General features: G+C 40.1%; 1 protein-coding gene across 1 annotated transcript in view; it reads right to left on the bottom strand.

Moving 5' to 3' along the window:
* arl15b (ADP-ribosylation factor-like 15b) overlaps positions 1-20,619 on the bottom strand; it is a 48,342-nt gene that overhangs the window by 10,716 nt on the left and 17,007 nt on the right. Inside the window, exons 2-4 of the mRNA XM_084104397.1 lie at positions 16,709-16,853; positions 16,415-16,474; positions 8,866-9,074 (exon numbers count right to left, since the gene is read on the bottom strand). Coding sequence (XP_083960523.1) covers positions 8,866-9,074; positions 16,415-16,474; positions 16,709-16,853 — 414 coding nt within the window. The remainder of the gene's footprint in view (positions 1-8,865; positions 9,075-16,414; positions 16,475-16,708; positions 16,854-20,619) is intronic.

The following is a 20,619-nucleotide window of genomic DNA, read 5'->3' as shown; positions in this document are numbered from 1 at the left end:
TGGCAATATGGACAGGTTATGCGACATTCCCTGATTCTCCAAAACCATGAGCAAAACTGAAGAAGAAAGAAACCAGACAATATTAAATATAGTTTGCCTTGCAACAAGGATAAAATATTTATAGTTGCATTAGAATATAAAATATTAAAAGTTGGCATGAAAGAGAAATTCACCATATGTATTTTTCTAATATTAAAGATCTTATTGTAAAAGATTCATCCATCCATATGTTTAATATTTTTACCATCATGACATTTACATTTGTTTCTCATGAATATTAATTACATGACATGCTGTTTAGCTTGGGTAGTCACAAGTTATAGTAGGATTTCTGATTACTGCTTCTGCATTTGCTCAATCCACGGCCAACGTAAAAAAATGTGAGTTTCACAAACGTCATTTTACACTGTTGGCTACATTTTGTTTTTCTTCGCACTGTGGCCAAGCAAAACATAATTCTTAAAATGTAATGATAATCTCCCTAAATGTGGAGTGCATGGATTCTTTTCCTGCTCAAAGTATAAAGAGAAGCTTGTTGACTTTTTCTTCTTTTTTTTTTTCTTCTTTTTCTTCTTTCTGAATCAATTTTCATTAATAAATATAGTAACACATTGAAATGTTTGATTTTATGGACATCTTAGTTTACTTTTACGTAATAAACTATTTTGGTAGTGTGCTGGATTGCCACTTCATGTCCAATATCAAACTGTGTCCTGAAGCGAAACCAGTGAAGAGCCTCTGGTCTGAATCATGGGGTTCATTAGGCACAATCATCTTTGCATGATCAAAATGAGAGAGAGAGAGAGAGAGAGAAGGGGGGGGGGGGCAAAAATGGACAGCACTGATCTTTCCCACAGCAAGTAACATGAGAGACGGACGAAGGGTATAAAGCCAGACAGACACCCAGACAGTGGAGTGAGTGTGTGCGTGTGGTATGAGGGAGAATGGTGTTTCTCCTGCTGATCTGACACTGGCCTTGGCATCCAGCACTGAAAACCATGCCAATGTCGGCTGAGCAAATTCCGAGCCCCCGAGGAAAACAACAAACGGGTCTGTTGTTCGGACCCAGATTGCTGTGTGACCACGAAGGACACAGATTCCAGTTTTGCACTGCCTGAACTGAGCTGGTCCCTCACATCACTTCTTGGATCTACTGTAGTCTTGTGTTAATGTACTAACTGAATGGTACTAACTGTTTTTCTCTTCTAGATCTTCATCAATTTTGTCTTGTCACAACTTTTCCCCGTCCATTTGGCTCTGGACTGTCAACAGTCCAATGATATGATGACAGATTTTCATATCTGCAAGTAAAGAAATTCGCTATTCCCTATTCAGATCTCAATCATCAAAATACGCTTTGCATGGCTACATTTGTACCCTTATGCAACCTTAATTGTAGCCCCTTGTCAAGTTTGCACACAAGGAGGAGAGAATTATACGTTATTTTTCATGTGGTTGTTAAGATAGTTGCGCATTGGTTTATTCAATTTCAATACAATAGGTCCCCACTGCCACATTTTCAATCACTTGTATTATTCTCACACTCAAACATCTCAACAGTTCCTAAATTTACTTTTTTTTCACAAAGCACAAAGGAAAACAAAATCATAAATCTGGTAGTCAACGCAAATGGGTTTTCTTGAAATTAAAATTTTTCAGACATACAAATCACAACCCTTCCTGCATCATATTTCATTTGCAAGACTGAATTTTTACACTTGAAAAATTCCAATCCAAACACAGTTGGGCAAAACTGATTAAGTGCTCTCAACCAGTAGCAGCCTTTGCCATGTTTCACCCATTTCACTAGAAACGGGTCTCGCAGGAGAAGGGGCCTCCTAGGGCCACCAAGGTCGGAAAATAATGGGGGCTTGAAGCAAAAATGTCTATAATTAATAAAAATTCCCCCAAAATCCAAGATATGGTGCAAAACATGTCTCGGTATAAGTTCTTGTTTTTAATATTTATAAGCAATACCACAAGAGCAAGAGTGCTGTTTTCCCAAACATAAGAATGTTTACAAAAGTGATTTTGATTTTAAACAACAGTTCAATAAATAAAAAGTGAATATTAGGTGACTTACATTTTAGACACAGTATTGTACATTTTTCCTCAATTTTGCCAACGAAAAAAGTTACACGCAGTTGAGCCATTGCACGTCTCCGAGCAAGACAGATTCAGTTTCGATACTAAATGAATCCATGTTTTTGAATGAATCTGTCTAGAATGACTCGACAACTCACTCTCACTTGCTTTGGCCTTGAATGAATCAGCCGTTTTAAACAAATTGTTTGACTGAATGATTCAATGACTCTCTCGTTAAGACAATAGCTGTGACCGAAATACTAACTGTGACTAAAGTGAAAACTGACATGTGAAGGCCAAGTGCTGTAACCCATACTAGGAACTATCATATTATATATCATACAACTATCATACTAGCCATACTTGGCCTCTGCATTTAACCAATCCAAGTTAGTGCACTCACATTAAGAGTAGTGAGTAGTGAAAACACATAGACCCTGTCCCAAATAGCACCCTAAGGTCTCATGGACTTAACGGACATGCGCACGCGGCAGCCATTGAAAGTCCACAAGACCGAAAGTGCATATGAAGTGTGCCATTTGGGACAGGGCCATCCACTGCAAACCATTGACACACACTGAGCATTGGGCAGCCATTATGCTGTGACGACCAGGGAGTGATTGGGGGTTAGGTGCCTCACCTCAGTCATTTCTTGCCGGTATTGAGAATCAAACTTGCAATCTTCGGATTACCAGTCTGACTCTCTAACCATTAGGCCATGCCTAATATGGGTAGTATAAATGAAATACGGACATACTACATCAGCCATGTTGTTACTGTTATGCGTCCTACCAGCGTTAGTTGCATCGTTTTACTTCATAAATAATGGGTAAAGTGTCCATCGAATGCGCACTTCAGAAACTCTGCTAAAGTAGCAGGTCATCCGAGATCTTTTCGCCAACTGTTTTTCGAATACTATGTATTCGGACATACTTAGGCTGAATCCCAATTCTCTGTCTTACCCCTTCCCCTACCCCTACCCCTTCGTCTTACCCCTAGCCCTTGTCCCTCGAAACCGACTGGTAAGTGCTAGGGTTGAAAACATACCCCTATGAAATGAGACGCCACTTGGTTACGTCATCATACATCATATTCCGGCGTCCCTGTGTGATACAGGACAGTATATTGTAACGAGTGGAAATAAGTATGGCCCCTTTAAGAGCTGCGCGCTCTGCTCTCTGTTGAAAGGGCTGTAATGGTATTGTGCCGTGCGACTCGAACAACCCCATGTATGTGGGTCATTTCTGTGTTGATGCTCATTATTCTTGCTTTGTTTTATTGAGTGACGCTGTGGAAGGCAAGGTGGAGCGTGTGGCAGACAGTTGCAGGAGTTTGATTTGTCAATAAATTGCGAGTGAATCGCCTCCGTGAGTCTGTCTGGCCTAATACTTCAGCTGCGAGCTATCCTTATTTTGTTTCCCTCCTAACACAACGCGTTACAATATGTAAAGCACGTATCTTTTTCCTGGGCATGTCGCCTGGATTTCGGGATCACCCAAAATGTCCGGGATTCGGCTTTTGCTTTCTGCCGTCGCTATTCATTATGCACAGAGTGTTGTTTCAATTGGACTGAATTCATTCAAATCGGTGAATCTGAATGTAGTGTTTAACGTACATGAACGCTAAACAAGTGAAACAAGTGATCGGTTTATGTGCGTTTTAGCATTGCTTAAATTCCTGTGTTTTCGTATCAGTCGGGATCCGTTTTAAGCAAAAGCCGAATCCCGGACATTAGTCTGAGAAATGCGGGACTGATTGTGTAAACCAGCAATGTATCGTTAGCATAGCCTAGCGTAGCAGACCAGCGATTTTTAAAACCGTTTCAGTTAACAACATGGTTGCAAATATATATGTACATGACTGTGTAGAGCACAAAACACGACTGTCATCATTTTTCAATCAATCATTTAAGCCGAAAATGAGACTTTCTTGATGGTATGCCCGCCTTTGTTGGCGGTTGCGCAGTGCATTCTGGGTACCCCTTGGTTTCAAGTAAGCTTGCGAAAATTCTTGGTTTTAAGGGGTATCTACCCCTTCCCCTTAGCCCTACCCCTTGATCAAAATGAGAATTGGGATAGCCCTTACTCTCACGTGAACGTGCAAAACTAAGGGGAAGGGGTAAGGGGAAGGGGTAAGACAGAGAATTGGGATTCAGCCTAACTCTTGGCATTTTAACATTTTACTTGTTGTAAATGTTGGAGGTATTGTTGTTGTATCTTTCTAGAGCTGTCAGCTTTGAAATGAGATTAATCATTAATATTGCTGAGCAAGTATTATGTTTCCATTTAAATATTTTCCATATAATATTTCAATAATTTATTTAGGCTTTAGTAAAAAGAGAAATAAAACCTAATCATTCATTTGCAAACAATGCACTGTCTTTATAAATAGCAAGGCACTTGCTAGTTTTCAACACAGTTTAAATGAGTTTGCATACATGAAAATATACAGCTGCCTGCATATTTTATGAAGAGGGTCCCTCGCAAGGGGATCCTAAAATGTGGGGGTCCCTGGCAATTAATTATATGTGAAAACTCCTGACATAGGTGGATTTCTTGGTTTACTGGAATGAAATGGTCATCCAGGGGCAAGACAGATGATCCATCACAGTTCACACCCTGAAATATAAAACAAAACAGGTTGATGCTGGCGTACAGGCCACTTTCATGCAAACCAGAATGCGAAGCAGACCAACATTTGATACGTTTAGCAATTTATATCTGGCAAAAATGAAAAACGACCTGAAATATTTCCACAGACTAGAGTGTGCAGATGAAGTAGTATAGAGGGAGGATTGTATTTCAAGACAACTTTTAACAGCAAGACTGCTTTGCAGTTTCTTATTGGCTATGTAGACTTATAGACCATATGGCAAATGCTGCGTTGTCCCAAGTACACAATACACTGCTTGTTAGCACGCATATCTAATCAGCCAATCTCATGGCAGCAACTCAATGCATTAAGGCATGTAGACATGGTCAAGACAATCTGCTAAAGTTCAAACTGAGCATCAGAATGGGGAAGAAAGGAGATTTAAGTGACTTTGAACGTGGCTGGTCTGAGTATTTCAGAGAGTGCTTATCTGCTGGGATTTTCATGCAAAACCATCTCTAGGGATTAAATAGAATGGTCCGAAAAAGAGAAAATATACAGTGAACGGCAGTACAGTAGGCGAAAATGCCTTATTATTGCCGAGTTCAGAGGAGAATGGTCAGACTGGTTCAAGCTTAAAGAAAGGCAACAGTAACTCAAATAACCACTCGTTACAACCAAGGTCTGCAGAAGAGCATCTCTGAACGCTCAACCTTGAAGCAGATGAGCTACAGAAGCAGAAGACACACCGGTGACACTCCTGTCAGCTGAGAACAGCAAACTGAGGCTACAATTCACACTGGCTCACCACAATTGGACAATTAAAGATTGGAAAAACATTTCCTGATCCTTCCATTTCTGCTGCGACATTCAGATGGTCAGATCAGAATTTGACGTAAACAGCATGAAAGCATGGATCCATCCTCCCTTGTATCAATGGTTCAGGCTTCTGGTGGTGTAATGGTGTGGAGGATATTTTCTTCAAACACTTTGGGCCCTTTAGTACCAACTGAGCATTTTTTAAATGTCAGTCTACTTGAGTATTGTTGCTGACCATGTCCATACTTTTATGACCACAGTGTATCATCTTCTGATGGCTACTTCCAGCAGGATAACATGCCATGTCACAAAGTTCAAATCATCTCAAACTGTTTTCTTGAACATGACGATGAGTTCACTGAACTCCAATGACCTCCACAGTCACCAGACCTCAATCCAATAGAGAAGCTTTGGGATGTGCTGGAACTGGAGATTCGCATCATGGATGTGCAGCCGACAAATCTGCAGCAACGTGATGCTATGTCAATATGGAACAAAATCTCTGAGGAATTTTTCCAGCACCATGTTGAATCTATGCCACAAAGAATAGCAGTGACATTGATCAATTAACATTAAAAAAGGGGTTGAAAAATGAGATTGATATAATGTCACATATAACAAAAAATGGAAATGTAATCTAATTTAACAGCAGATTTGGTTTTTAAAAAGCTGGCAGACACTTATATTGACCAAAAATATTTGACCAGTTCCTTTTCTGTTTTCTGCACTCAGGATCTTTTCTTCTTTGAAACAATGCCCATAGGAGGTCCAAGAGATCTGATCCAGTTTGAAATCAATTGAGAGCAATTAAATGGAAAACAAGCTGGTCAGGTCCGATCTTGTGTAACCCAAGTTGCATCTCCAGCAAGGAAAGCGAGTGTCGCTGCCAACTGAAAAGCCCCGTTTTGACACACATCAGTGAACAGGGATGTGTTATTCTCCAAAGGCAGATATTTACTGCTCACTCAGGACCATTTCTCAGCCAGTTAATTAGTGCTCTGTGCATTGGGTGATACCCTGCAGCCCGCGGACCGATTTCTACACTCGGAGCAGATGTGCACGCATGCACACTCACACACGAACACACAAACCAACGCGCATGGTATCAGCCAAATAACACACAGACACCAAATCATTCAGGAAAAGACGTAACACAATCCTCCAAACATAAAAGTGACAAGGGGACCATTAAAATAGAAATGTGACAGCAGAGACATGCCATGCATTCCAACTGTTTGCTATTACTAACAGCGGTCAGCAATTCATCTTAATTTTGATGCCACTTGCTTTTGAAACAATGTTTGACAGAATCTTAAATAGAGCAATTGGTAAAATGAATACACTCTTATGAGATGGGACAACAGCTGTAGTGTTTCCCCACACCACCAGTATTTTGGGCTCCCAACAATACAAAGACTTATTGTCAGGAAAGCCTGAGAAAGTGGGTAAGCTGGGTGCTGCAGATCTGTGGGAGAATGTCTTGTGGCCTGTCAATGTTTGCAAACAACAAGCGAATCCTGCGAAAATAAAACTGTAGCAGCGCAACACCACCTCCCTAAGTGGAGCAATGCCTAATGCCATTATCGTTTAAAATTTACTACAAATGTCATATAAAGTTTTTGTATCTCACCAGAGGTATAAAGGTGAGGTCACATTTACCGTTGTTGTGGGGTCATTTTAATAAAAACCCGTGTGATCGGGAGTTTCGCATGAGGGTGAAAAGTTCCTCACGCAGATTTCGCAAATTGGCCATGTGAAATCGCTGTGTTGACCAGCACAAAGCTGCTTGGTTTGAAAGTGACTTTCATTTGAGCTGTGCTTTATGCATCGCTACTAGAGATGCACCGATTGCAATTTTCCTGGCCGATTCAGATTTCCGATGCCAATGCCAATTTTTGCAGATTCCGATTTTCTTTCAAAGAGCTATAATTGACAGCATATGCAAACAAAAAAATGTTTTCCGTCAATGCAAAATTTTATCTCAATAAAAAAAACACAAGTAAAATATCATTAATAAAATAAGAACAAATAAACTAATTGCAAACAACAGCACAAATAAATGCAATAGGATAAAGAGAGATGAAATAAACACGGCTTTGAGATTTTCCGGTGGGTCTAACAGTATTCATGTAAGAAAAACTACAGATATAAAAGTAATCAAATGTAAAATAACACTGGACAGTCTTCATACAGATTAATGCATACAATTAAAGTTATAAAAGTTAGTTAAGAGCAGAGAGTGATTTTCTTTGTTTTTTGTTCTTTGATTACCATGACAGACAGCCGCAGGAATATTAGACTACTTTTCACTTTAAGAGTTTATGCACGGATCCAATATACTGTTACACAACATGCGTTATCTTTCTCAACTATTTATTTACATTGCAAAACTGACTGTGTTTAACTGAATACTTGCCAAGATGGGCATTTTCACATAATTTTGTGAGTATTTGACTCTTTAAGCACTGTAAGCCACTCATTTTGGTACTTGCGACGCACAAGCTGCTGAGAGGCGTATTTATGTGCGCGCCAGTTATATAGACCGGAGCGAATGAGATGATTGAGTGAGAGGAGGCGGGGGTGTGTCACTTCACAGTTGGAGAGAAGAGAGTTAGAAGGCGCAGCTGACGTTATTTCCTGTGCCGCTGGCAACAAAACGGACCAGCTCGGAATCGGAAAAATGGAGATTGACCGGCCGGTTACCGGTCAGGCCGAGCATGAGAAAAACAGTTGACAAACAGTTTCTGGAAATTTCGCTCTATCCCCATTAAAGCAAACAGAAGCTGTACTTCCATGACTAGAAATAGCTGCCTATGGCGCTGAGTGACATCTTGCCTTAAAAGGAACTGTGGTATTTGGAAACCTCTTAAATTCTGTCGCCATTTTCTTACCTATAACGTTGTTCCAAACCTATATGAATTTCTTTCGTCAGTGGAACATAAAATAAGTTTGTTTTTTTTATGTATTTTTACCCATGCAATGAATGTTTGGGACCCCACCGACTGTCCTTGCATAACTGAAAAAACATCTTCTTACTTGTTCCACCGAAAGTCCAACAGATTTGGAGTGACATGAGGGTGAATAAATGATGACTCAGTGTTCATTTTAGGAGAAATATCCCTTTAGATAACCTCTTGTATGGAGTTTATGATCATGATTATGACAGGAGGTATAAAGAGAGTATTAGGTTAGCTCTTGTACAAAGCGGGCGGCAGGCTTGTCCCATTGGTAATGGCCAGTATGATGATGGGAAGTATTAGACGAGTATTAAACGAGTGTAAGGTTACGGCTTGTACAGAGCGGATGGTAGGTTTGTTCTGGCGGTTAGCCAGGGTGAGGAAGGGAAGTGTTAAGCATGTATCGTGTTACCTCTTGTACAGAGCGGGCAGCAGGTTTGTCCTGGTGGTTGGCCAGAATGAGGAAGGGAAGCGTGCAGAGCTGCGGATGCTGCAGGGCCGAGTGAAGCTCCGTACGCGCCACCTCCAGATCCTCCTCTGACGAAGCACTGTCCAAAACAAACACCACCCCCTGAGAGCCCTGGTAGTACCGGCTCCAGTACTTTTTAATTGAGTCCGCTCCTGCAACACAAAACATAAATTCACACCGTCAGGAACGCAGCAAGGAAGTCATAACATTTAATGCACACATTAACCCCTTCACAGAAAAAAAGGTGGTTTTCCTGTAAGACATAAATCAGATGGTGGCAAAGGCGAAAACAACGTAAAGCATAAAAAAAAAAAATAAATAAGCACAATGAGAAGCTCTGGAAAGCGTATTGGCGACCGAGCAGGAAAAGGTCTACAGCGTGTTTCGACACAGCATCAGTTCGAACAGTGCTGGAATGCATTTTGGTGAGGAACCCGACCTCCTTTCAAAAATCATTGCGGATATTGCATTATGTATTTTTATGACTTAAAGAACGCATGCCAACTCGCACTCCCGCTCGGGGAGGCCTGTGGGAAAAGCCGTGTCCAAATGAAGAGCGCTCAACGCAACAGTGTTTCTTTAAAGTCGACCCTGAGAGCATATTAAAATGGTTTCTTCTGATGGCCAGTCTACAGCACAGTTCAAATGGGCCCACTTTTACAGTGAACATATGGTTTCTCTTGTGCACAGCAATTTGGGGGTACAAAAATGTGGCCACCAAGACACACAAGCGCAGCATGGCTTTAGTTAAAGTGAGTCATGGCGGGGCCTGTACCCTAACCATGAAAAAACAGAGATCAGTTTGTCTATACCTCTAGTTCTTGTGAGTTTTCTGATTGGAATGCGCCATATTAATTACTAGCATGCCTATGTGCATCTTCTCCTGCGATAACGGACCCGAAAAAGAAGCTTTATTCTTCCGTTTTCATCTTAAAGTATGAAATAATAAACAGAATGCTATTTGAAAAGGTGGAGTCTTAAATCAATGCCAGACAGTAATCGACAGCTTTATTCAAAGCTCTTGAAGTTCGGCCAAGACGTATAAGCTGTTTGCTTGACACTAAGCAGCTGCGCAATCCTTTTTTTTTTTCTCGCTAAACACACTGGACGCGAGTTTAATGGTTCCACTTCCAAACTTCTGAGCCTTTGTCACACCACAAATTGAGCTCTTAGACATGCCTCGCCAAATTATCAGCTCTAAAACTGTTCTGAGAGGTATTGGTTCATGTTTGGAAACAGACTCCACCTATCAGATTGAGTTTCAGAGCTCGACTTCCCAATATCATCGCTGTGTATGATGTACAATGTAATACTTCCAGTTCTCATTAGGTATTATCCACTGTGGTATTCAGCAATAGCTTTCCAACCGCTGAAATGCAAGCCTGACAGCAATAGCAAACACACTTTGCGATAGCTGGCCAAAGAAGAAATAATGTTTTCTGCAGATGTTTAGACAATTTGTGACTCGCAATAAATATTTGGGATCCTCACAGACAGGCCATGTCCAAGGCTGACTCATCTAATTAAGAAGCGTTTGATCTGCTCTTGCAATTTTAGCAAGCACTATTAAATATTAATGCACAATTACTTAGCATATACAGCCTGATATTTCTTTCCTATAAGGCATGTTTTTCCAAAACACAATGTCCCATCAGTCACAAATGTGTATCAACAGTCTCTTTGTGGTTTAATTTTACTCAAAGTCTCCATCTACTGGCTGTGAAAGTAAAATCAAAACACTGGGAGGTCTTGTGGAGTCTTGGGCTTTGAAAAGCAGAGGTTTACTTTCATTTCAAATGCATAAACATGTGCATTAAGAAGAGAACGATGTGATGGAACAAAACAGCATTTATCAGTAACGGGCATTACAATCTCATGTGATAATGCAACTAAAGCACATTTTCGCAGAAATCATTACATCATGGCTGGGGTCCAGAGAAACAAAGAGAGAGAGCCTGCTAAGTGCTTTCAGATGGCCGCTGCGAGATGGTAAATGTGAGCATGTGGGTCTCCCTTCTCTGGTGCGCCTGTCAGCCCAGCAGATCGCACAGGGTGTCATCGTGACACTGATGGGAAATGCACACAGACAGCGCGGCACTTTGAGCGTCTCCTGGCTTCCTGACATCACTCACGCAAACCCAAAACACGGGCCAGACGGGCAGACCAACCAATAACACGAGAATCCGGTAAACCGTCTCGATGGCAGTGGAGGAAACGACGGGAGAGCCAGCGTGTCAAGCCGGCACACAACCTCCATCAATAAAGTGTGACATGAGCCTTCCGCGTCAGGTTCAAGGTTAATGTCCCAGCCGTAACCCTACACTGATGTTTTTGGGGGAAAAGAGGTCGCGCTCCGCAGGCCCCTGACACTGAGCTGAACTCGTTGGAGGTCTGGAGGAAAGGTTTTCCAAAGTGCTTAAAAGGAAATTATACCACTTTTCAAGGAGAATTCAGAGGTTCGTCAATTTAAAGATGACTTCCCAATGTGGGCTGTTTCTCACCAAAAAATTCTCCTATAATAATAACAATAATTCACTTTTAAAGGATTATTTCACTCAAAAATCATTTACTTTCTTCTGATGAACGCAAAAGGAAGAATGTGCCGGTCGCTCACTTCCATGCAGTTAAAACAAATAGGGACTTAAAGGGATGGTTCACCCCAAAATTTTAATTCTTTGTTCACTTATTCACCCTCAAGTTGTTACAAACCTGTATGAGTTTGTTTGTTCTGGTGAACACAAAATAATATATTTTGAGGAATGCTGGTAATCAAACTGTTGACGATAGCCACTCACTTTCATAGCAGAAAAAAAAATACTAAGCAAGTCAATGGCTACTATCACCTGTCACAATAAAAGAATCATGAATGTGGTAAATGTAATTTGTATGCTCTTAAGTTTTTTGTTAGGTACAGGCTAAAATGTAAAGCTGGCGTCAGATCTTTTCTGCTATATTATGACGTACATCTGAGTGCAACAGATTATCGAAAAAGAAAAAAAAATGTAAGATGGGGTTCATCCATTGGTTGGTGATTGGATTTTGAAATTTTGGCATTGCACTGAATAATGTGAAGTTGATTGGGAAGAGGCGGTTTTAAGTGGACTAAATGATTGTCCTGTATGCGTCATCAGAGAGAAGTCTTTCATTTTCACCAAAGATCGAGTCTTGACATTTTGATAAATGAAACATTCATGGACGAATCATTCACAATAAGATCTTCAACATACATTTACAAGAAAGATAGGTTGAATTTACTTTTACTGTCGACTTTATTCATTATATCCACCCTGGCTTTTCAACTACATAAAAAAATACAACCAGTACATTCCTCAAAAATCCTTTTGTGTTCGACGAAAGTACGTAAAAGTTCGGAAAGACATGAAAGTGAGTAAATGATGTTAGCAATTCAATTTTTTGGGTGAACATTTCCTTTGAACTAGTGACATTTCCTTTTCTCTAACTCTACAGGCTTCATGACCCAGGTGGAAACCCCCCCTTTTAGGATTCTCAGTTCCAGCAGTTATGCATCCAGCCTTTTTTCTCCTCACCTATCTGTCCCTCCTTTCCCCCAGGGTTCCCTGCATCCACAACACCCTCTTATTCTTATCATCACTCACTCGTTTTAAAGACAGATTCAAAGCTGCAGCCCATCACTCTTACGAAAAAAGGAAATGCGGGCCAAGATGGCTCTGGGTTCAGTGAGCGAGTGACATCTGAAACATTTCCATTGCGTGCCGCATCCAAGCACTGGCATTTCCTGGGGTTCAATTTACCTTGAAGAGAAAACTATTAGTCATCAAAGAAATGAGTTTGTATCCTTACTGGTCGGGTCCTCATGTTACATCTGTGTCAAATAACATTCATATTCCTCATGCTGTGTCAGATGATGTGTTGCCAAAGATTACTTTTCAAAAGATCATATGTGAAATAATGGTTTCAAATGTTGTTACAGATGTTTCCGTAGATATTCACTAATGGGTCAATCCCATAATGCTCAAATTGTTTGTATGGATCATCTATTAATTTATTAATACTTACAATGAACTGAATATACTTAACTTCATACACTACCAATTAAAGGTTTAGGGCAAGTAAGACTTTTCAGCAAGGACACATTAAGGTGACAGTAATAATAATAATAATAATAATAATAATAATAAGTGCTGTTCTTTTGAACTTTTTATTCATCAAAGAATCTTGTTTTCGACACTGATAATAATAAGAAATGTTTCATAAGTATCAAATCATCATATTAGAATGATTTCTGATGGATCATGTGACAATGAAGACTGGAGTAATGATGCTGAAGATTCAGCTTTGATCACAGGAATAAATTTCATTTTAATATATATTAAAATAGAAAATAGATCCTTTAAATTGCAATAATATTTCACAGTATTACTGCTTTTACTGTATTTTTGATCAAATAAATGCAGCCTTGGTGAAAATAACACAGTGTCTACATTGGATGCGAGCAGAGTGACGCGACGCAAACAAAAGACAATACCCATTATAAACACTGATGCTGTCTACACTGATGCGGCACATAAACTGATGTCCCGTTCTATTTCTGATGTAATGCCTGTGCTATTTCTGACATGAAGGACAAACAGATTTGCAATGGTCGCAACAGCTTGCGATGCTTCTGGTGTAGACATGGTGTGAGAGACCTCTTAAATAATCTTACTGACAGCAACATTTTCACCGGTAGTGATCATGATGACTGCTTCACTGCTTATTAACTTATTAAACTTCCACCAACTTATTCCAAACATGTATGATATGATAATCATAGAGAGACAACATGATATCATAGAGAGGAGCCCTGCAGACCCTCGTGACTGTGTGTTAAATCAACGAGTCTCTTAAAGGGATAGTTCACTTTAAAATGAAAATTCTGTCATCATATACTCACCCTCATGTTGTTTCAAACCTGTATGAATTTCTTTCTTCTGCTGAACACAAAGGAAGATATTTAGAAGAATGTCAGTAACCAGACAGTTTCTGGGTCCCATTGACTTCCATAGTAGGAAAAAATATATACTATGGAAGTCAATGGGACCCAGAAACTGTCTGGTTACTGACATTCTTCTAAATATCTTCCTTTGTGTTCAGCAGAAGAAAGAAATTCATACAGGTTTGAAACAACATGAGGGTGAGTATATGATGACAGAATTTTCATTTTAAAGTGAACTATCCCTTTAAGGCCCTGATATACTCTTTGCTTTGAGGTAAAAAGAAGTTCGAAATACGTTAGCAGCCGTATACTGATAGCGAACATTCGACGCTGGTTACACTGCTGAGAGTGACGGTTAGATGAATATGTTTATGTGTGCTGAATAAAAAAATAAACAACAACAATAACTTTCCTTTCAACAACAAAAATGACAGCGGTGAGAAAAAAGTTAAGAAAGCATCTGATCATAAGATGTTTACACAAGCTCTGCAATTCGGCAATCTAGTAAAGTTATGTCACGTATATACAGGAGTGCACATAACTGATGCGCATGCGTGGTAAAAATAAACGATGCGCAGCCGGACACCTTCAATTACTGGAGTAGGATTTTTCTCCATCTCTGGTAAGATAGCAATCATGATGATAAGTGTGTTCATTAATAATTAGTTGTTAATAGGGGCGCAAGGGATTTAGTTGATCCATGATCCGTACGGACCAGGCCCCATGGTTCGGCACGCATGTGATTCACGGATCAACTGCTAAGTTTAACCATCATAGAGAGAAAGTTTATCACTTGGACGTGTTTTGTATTGCCAATTTACACTTTCAAATCTTTTAAACATGAAAGAAGACCCGAAAACCAGGACTCGAGCACACACAGAGAGAGAGAGAGAGAGAGAGAGAGAGAGAGAGACAGCGTTTCAGACAGCACTTGAGCACCGAAAGAATTCCTCTTTAGCGTTTACTTGCGCTTGAAGGGACACAAAATTATGTCAAAATACCCATCTCGGCAAGTATTCTCTCGGTTATGTCATAAGTGAACAGTTGAGAAAGAAACCGGATGTGTGTCAGTATATTCGGTCCGTGGATTCAGTCTTAAAGTGACAGCAGTCTAATATTCCTGCTGTTGTCGGTGTCATTAATGTTAATAAAATAAAAAAAATACAGCTTTAACCAAGATGAACCTATATTTAATTTCTACAGAGAACAAATAGTGTTATAGTGAAGAGAGCAGTCAGGAGGAAAGTGATGACGACAGCTTGCAGGATAAGTGTGTCGCGTAAAGTGTGAGTACCAAGCATTTTCTACTATAAAGCGGTTCTCCAGTGTGTTCATGTTTTTACTCGCGATTGTCCAACTTTGAGGGATTGAACAGAAGAAGTGAGCCGGAGAAGATTTCCATGTTAAAGAAGGTGGAGTCTCAGAGCCACACCCTCCTATTACATAATCACCACATACCAATGGTAGTTCAGAGGCGTTAACCAGCCAGAGTGAACTTTTACTAAGAGTTTGTTATTCAAAACCATATGGAACAGAATAAATAAAAAATATACATTTTCTAAAACTTAGGCCCAATCCCAATTCTATTTTATACCCCTTCGCCTACCCTTAACCCTTCGCCTACCCCTAACCCTTGCCCCTTGAAACAGAGTGTCAAGGCGTAGGGGTGAAAATATTCCCCTAAGAAATGGGACACCACTACTACACCGTTACATGTCATTATACATCGTCACTAGCACCTACGTCACAGGAGATGCGCCAATGTTTATCACAAACTTCCAAGATGCCGTCGTCAGCTGTAGTCTTGCGTGAGTTACAGCTATTTTTTGTATTTTTTTTCTGAAGTTTGCAGAAAACAACGGAGATGACGATATCTTCGACGCCTAAAGCTGCGTTCACACCAAACGCGAATAGAGCGTCTGGCGCGTGTGATTTCAATGTTAAGACGCGTTTACGCGCGTCTGGAGGTCTTGCGGCGCGAATGAGGCGTTCAGTGAGGCGCGGTGGACGCGAATTCGGCCCACTTCGCTTCAAACTTTTGCTTTTTACACGCGCCATATTGTTAACGAACTTTAACGATTTTTTTGCAACCGTTTCTTTGAAGAACATGACCGTAAATATGAGCACAAGATTGAATGTGACAAAGAAAATGATTATTGGCAGTCATGTTGCCTCTGTAGCCGGTGTATGCAGGTACATTTCTCATACCCCTTCGTTTGAAGTGTGGTCCCGAAAAATCTTCGTTTCAAGGGCTATCTGGCCCTTCCCCCTACCCCTACCCCTCCAACCAAAAGAGAATTGAGACAGCCCTACCCCTTCACGTGCACACGCAAAACAGAGGGGAAGGGGAAAGTGAAGGGGTAAGGGGTAGAATTGGGATTGGCCCTTAGCATCTGTGTTTTAAACATTTTAAAAAGATTTGTTCCTTCTCTATATATCGTGGACACTCTTATTTGTCATTGGCCCATATATTAATTGTGATTTAAAAAAATTAAAATAAAAGTAGTAATCTCATGAAAAACAGAGAACATTTACCTCCGAGTTCCTTGACATTTAAAATGGCATTCTGGAACGGGACAGCTTTAATGCTAAAACCTGTAAATAAAAGTTGCACAAGATTAACAACCGAGGCCATGAGGATTTCACAAAAACACCTCCATTGCTACACTGACCGAGATTTAATCAAGTACTCTTTAAAAGACAATAACAAGGTAAAATCTGGATACAAAGGGGTGGGGGGGTTTAAAGCGTTTGGCAAAGAGGAAGTGCAAAGATCTGTGTTTGTGTTTGCAGGACGTGTCTGGTATTGCTCTATGATGGTGGCCTGACCTGTGGTGGGGACGATGTTGTCTGTTGCCTCACTGCAAAGTCTGGAGAGCAGGCTGGTCTTCCCAGAACCCGTCAGACCGATGCAAACCACGTCATATTCTGGTCTGGGAGGGGGAGGTCCTTTACAGCAGAACGTCCTGAAACACTGAAGACGGGACAAAGACAGCAAGACAGGGGAAAGGGGGGAGGAAGGAACGTTAGAAAGGTTACAACAATTTAGATAAAAAATTTCCCACTCATCTTTGTGTTTATGCGATTTTGCCGACTTGTGATTCTCCGAGGGAAATGCTGTGGGTGTATGCGTGTGTCACTCTAGAAACAGAAACACATCTCAAAGCCATCTGACATCTGTTGACACCATCTGGTTGAGAAAAAGTTACAGCGAAAGAAAAAAACAAATCTACCACACAGTGCCTCCATTGAAACCATAAGGGCCGAAAGTCATCACAACGTTCTGGGACAAGCAAGCACCCCAATATATTTCCACCAAAAAAACAGCCCTGTTTTCTGTAAGCTGCTGTCAGAGCCCTGCGGTTGACGTCATGACACTGAGTGATAAAGCAAATAAAAAATTGGCCAATAAATTTCAACAGAGCCAAACACACACACACGTAAAGAAGAAAGCCAGTAATACTGCTTAAACCGATCACATAACTTCTACTACAGTCTACACAAGGAAGATCAAAGCCTGTTTGACATTTACATTGCACAAGGAGGAGGCATTGTGTTATGTTGCGATGGTATGGGTAATATGGCCCCTTCTGAGTAAAAACAAAGCTATTTACAGTCAGCGCAATATATTGTATTACATTTGTCTCTTTCTGTCTGCCATATTTTAAGTTACAAAGTACATTTCACATCTGAAGGTCTTTATCTGGTTGGCTCAGTGTAGCTCTATCTCTTAAAAGAGACTCAAAGCCTCTGTTGCAAAACTCTTCCACTGCCTACACAGCATGCGGACCCAGATGGACCCTCAAAAGTGACTGATTTAGAGAGCTCTACATAGGCCGCAACATAGCAAGACTTGATTTCAAGGGAGTTTGATGTTAGCATGTTGCTAAGCTAACAGAGTGATAGTCTAATAAGCATAAATTAGACTGAACAGAAAAAATAATCAATTAAATAAAAAAATTTGCCAGTGCTTTTTCACATTTAATATTTACAACATTTCTCTCAATTTTTTCCACTGAGCTTGTTTCAGTGCATTCTGGGATTGCCTGAAGGAAAAATGCAGGTAGGTAAACAACTAGGTTGTTTTAAAAGGGTGCCTTGACTACTGCTTTTTAGAAAATGAGTTTCATGCATCCGATACTCAAGGGGGCGATACTTATTTTCAAATGTCTTTTTCAAATGGCTATTGAGTGCAACAAGTGCCCACCCACTTTGTAAGCAGACTTTGGCTGCATCCGAAATCGCATACTCTCTTGAGTAGGTATTTATTTTGAATTTGAGTAATTACTTCAGGGCAGCTAAAAAAGTATGTTCTATATAGTTTCATATTCACACCAGAATCTCGCTGGAAGTAGAAGGTCATCCAGGTACTTTTTTGCCTACTCTTTTGATTTCGGACGCAGCTTCTGTTCCAGAATTATTTTTCCCATAGGGAATTTAAAAAGTGTTACAAGGCATCAACCAAGCCAACCAGCTACGAGGTGAATCAGCATTACAAACTTCGATTTGAAGCATAAAAGTGTTTGAAAATCATATAATATATATATATACACAGTACTGTGCAAAAGTAACCAGTATCAGTTTACATTTCCAAACATTCTTTTTGCCATTAATTGTAATAATCCAGTGAGATTTGTGTATGCACAAGGAGTCTGACAACAGCCGGTATGATCTGATCTCACCATCATCGAGTCCGTCTGTGATTACATGAAGAAACAGAAAAAAAGACTAACAGACTAAATCCTGTTAGATTTCAGACTTCAGACTAACGTCTCCAAGATGCTTGAAGAAACCTTCCTGCAAAGCTACCTGAACAACTATGCGCAAGTGTACCTGGACAAAAGCCGCTTTAAACGCAAAGGGTCGTTACACCATATATTGATTTGAATTAGTTAATTGAAGTTAAATCATAAATAAATTAAATTTGTGATTTTATTTTTGAAAGCATTCTCACTTTACAGCATTTTAACACAAGTGCCAGTACTTTTCACAGTACTGTAGCTTTGCAGGAAGGTTTCTTCAAGCATCTTGGAGATGTTCCCGCAGTTCTTCTGGATTTAGTTTGTCTCAGTTTTTTCTGTTTCTTCATGTAATCACAGACGGACTCGATGATGGTGAGATCAGATCATACCGGCTATTGTCAGACTCCTTGTGCATACACAAATCTCACTGGATTATTACAATTAATGGCAAAAACAATGTTTGGAAATGTAAACTGACATTTCCTACTGACACACTACAGCAAAAGATATAAATAACTGGGGGGGGGTTTGCGAGTGTAACAGTTTGCGAGTGTAGGGAGCTGTTACGTCATTCATGGTGCTTCATGGGAGTGGGCAGGTACTTTGTTTGTTTCGATTCTCTGATTGGTGGACATTTCTTGCCAGAATCATGTACTTTTATACCAGGAATTCATGCTGTTAAACACAATTTTTTTTTTTTTTTTTTTTAAATAAGACAAAATGATGCAGGCTGACGGGATCAACAAAAGCACATACCATCGATTAATAACCTTGTAGCTCACAGCAGATCTGTCTCTAAAGGTTTATAGGTTGTTCAAAATCTATTTCCCTATGGAGAAAATGAATGGAACTTTCACTTCGGGAACCCGACTGTTGCTTAATGTTGACAGCTCATCTAACTTCAGCTAACATGCTGAGAATGTAATCTATACGTGCACTGCATTATGAATTGAACTCTGACAGATAATAGGAGTCAATGTGTGAAATTAAGCCTGCAAGACGTTTCTTAGATGCTGCTAACAACAAAAAATCCGGCTTAGAGATAAATGAGCGTGAGAAATCTCTTAATGAGAGAGTGAGGGGTGCCAGTGGAATAGTGGTTTCCTTTATCACACACAGGCTGTGAATATCTGTGCTAAATGCATTAAGTTGCCATGTGACACTCAGTCAGGCTGATCACAGATAACTTGAAAGAGGGTAAACTGTGACAAATACAGTGAGAAATCAAAACAGCGCATGCATTAGTTCTTTCATTCATACATCATACAGCCTAAACATGTGACTTTGAGGAAAATGGAGGGGTGTGGTGGGGGTTCACTCTAAATTGAATACAGACTGATTTGGGTGTATGGTTAGCAAATGCTGCCCTCTAGCGAACACAATGGGCTTTACATCAATCAAAGCCAGTGACTTTCCAAACATAGCCTAATCTAGTCGAGGTTTTGCTTGCTTCTTACATTATGGGGTGAAAAAGCATTTGTCTCCACTGATGGTAACTGAAAAGTAGCCATGTATTATAATTAAATGTTTTTGCAAGCATATCTAAGTATTATAAATGTGGTTTCTTTGGGCTTCATCAGTGAACATTATTCCAAAGAACAAAAAATGTTTTTCAGTTGAACGAATGTACAGACGACGACTGGTGTCACCCATCCTGTTTTTCCCAACTTTTCCCAACCACCTGATGTACAGAGACCAGTATTCACAATCCAATCAATTCCTAGAGGATAAAATCCAGTCTCGCCCTACATTGTTTTTCCCAATGAATATCCTGCTGCATTCGGAAATACTTCTCTGTTGACAAAACCAAAGCCAAGCAAGCAGGGAAAGTAATATTACTAGATTTTTACATGTTCTGAAGGAAAAGTGAGTCTCAAAGTGAGATTCAGAACTCATCACCATGATCCAAGTATGGTTTGGGCATTGCTTTCTTTCAATGGATTACAAATGATAATGTAAATGTAAAAAAGAAAGAAAAAAATGCTAGAAAAGTTTACT

Source organism: Abramis brama (assembly GCF_963993115.1).
Source record: "Abramis brama genome assembly, chromosome: 25".
NCBI classification, from domain to species: domain Eukaryota; kingdom Metazoa; phylum Chordata; class Actinopteri; order Cypriniformes; family Leuciscidae; genus Abramis; species Abramis brama.
Note: the sequence above shows the minus strand (reverse complement) of the source record. Positions and strands in the feature narration are given on the sequence as shown.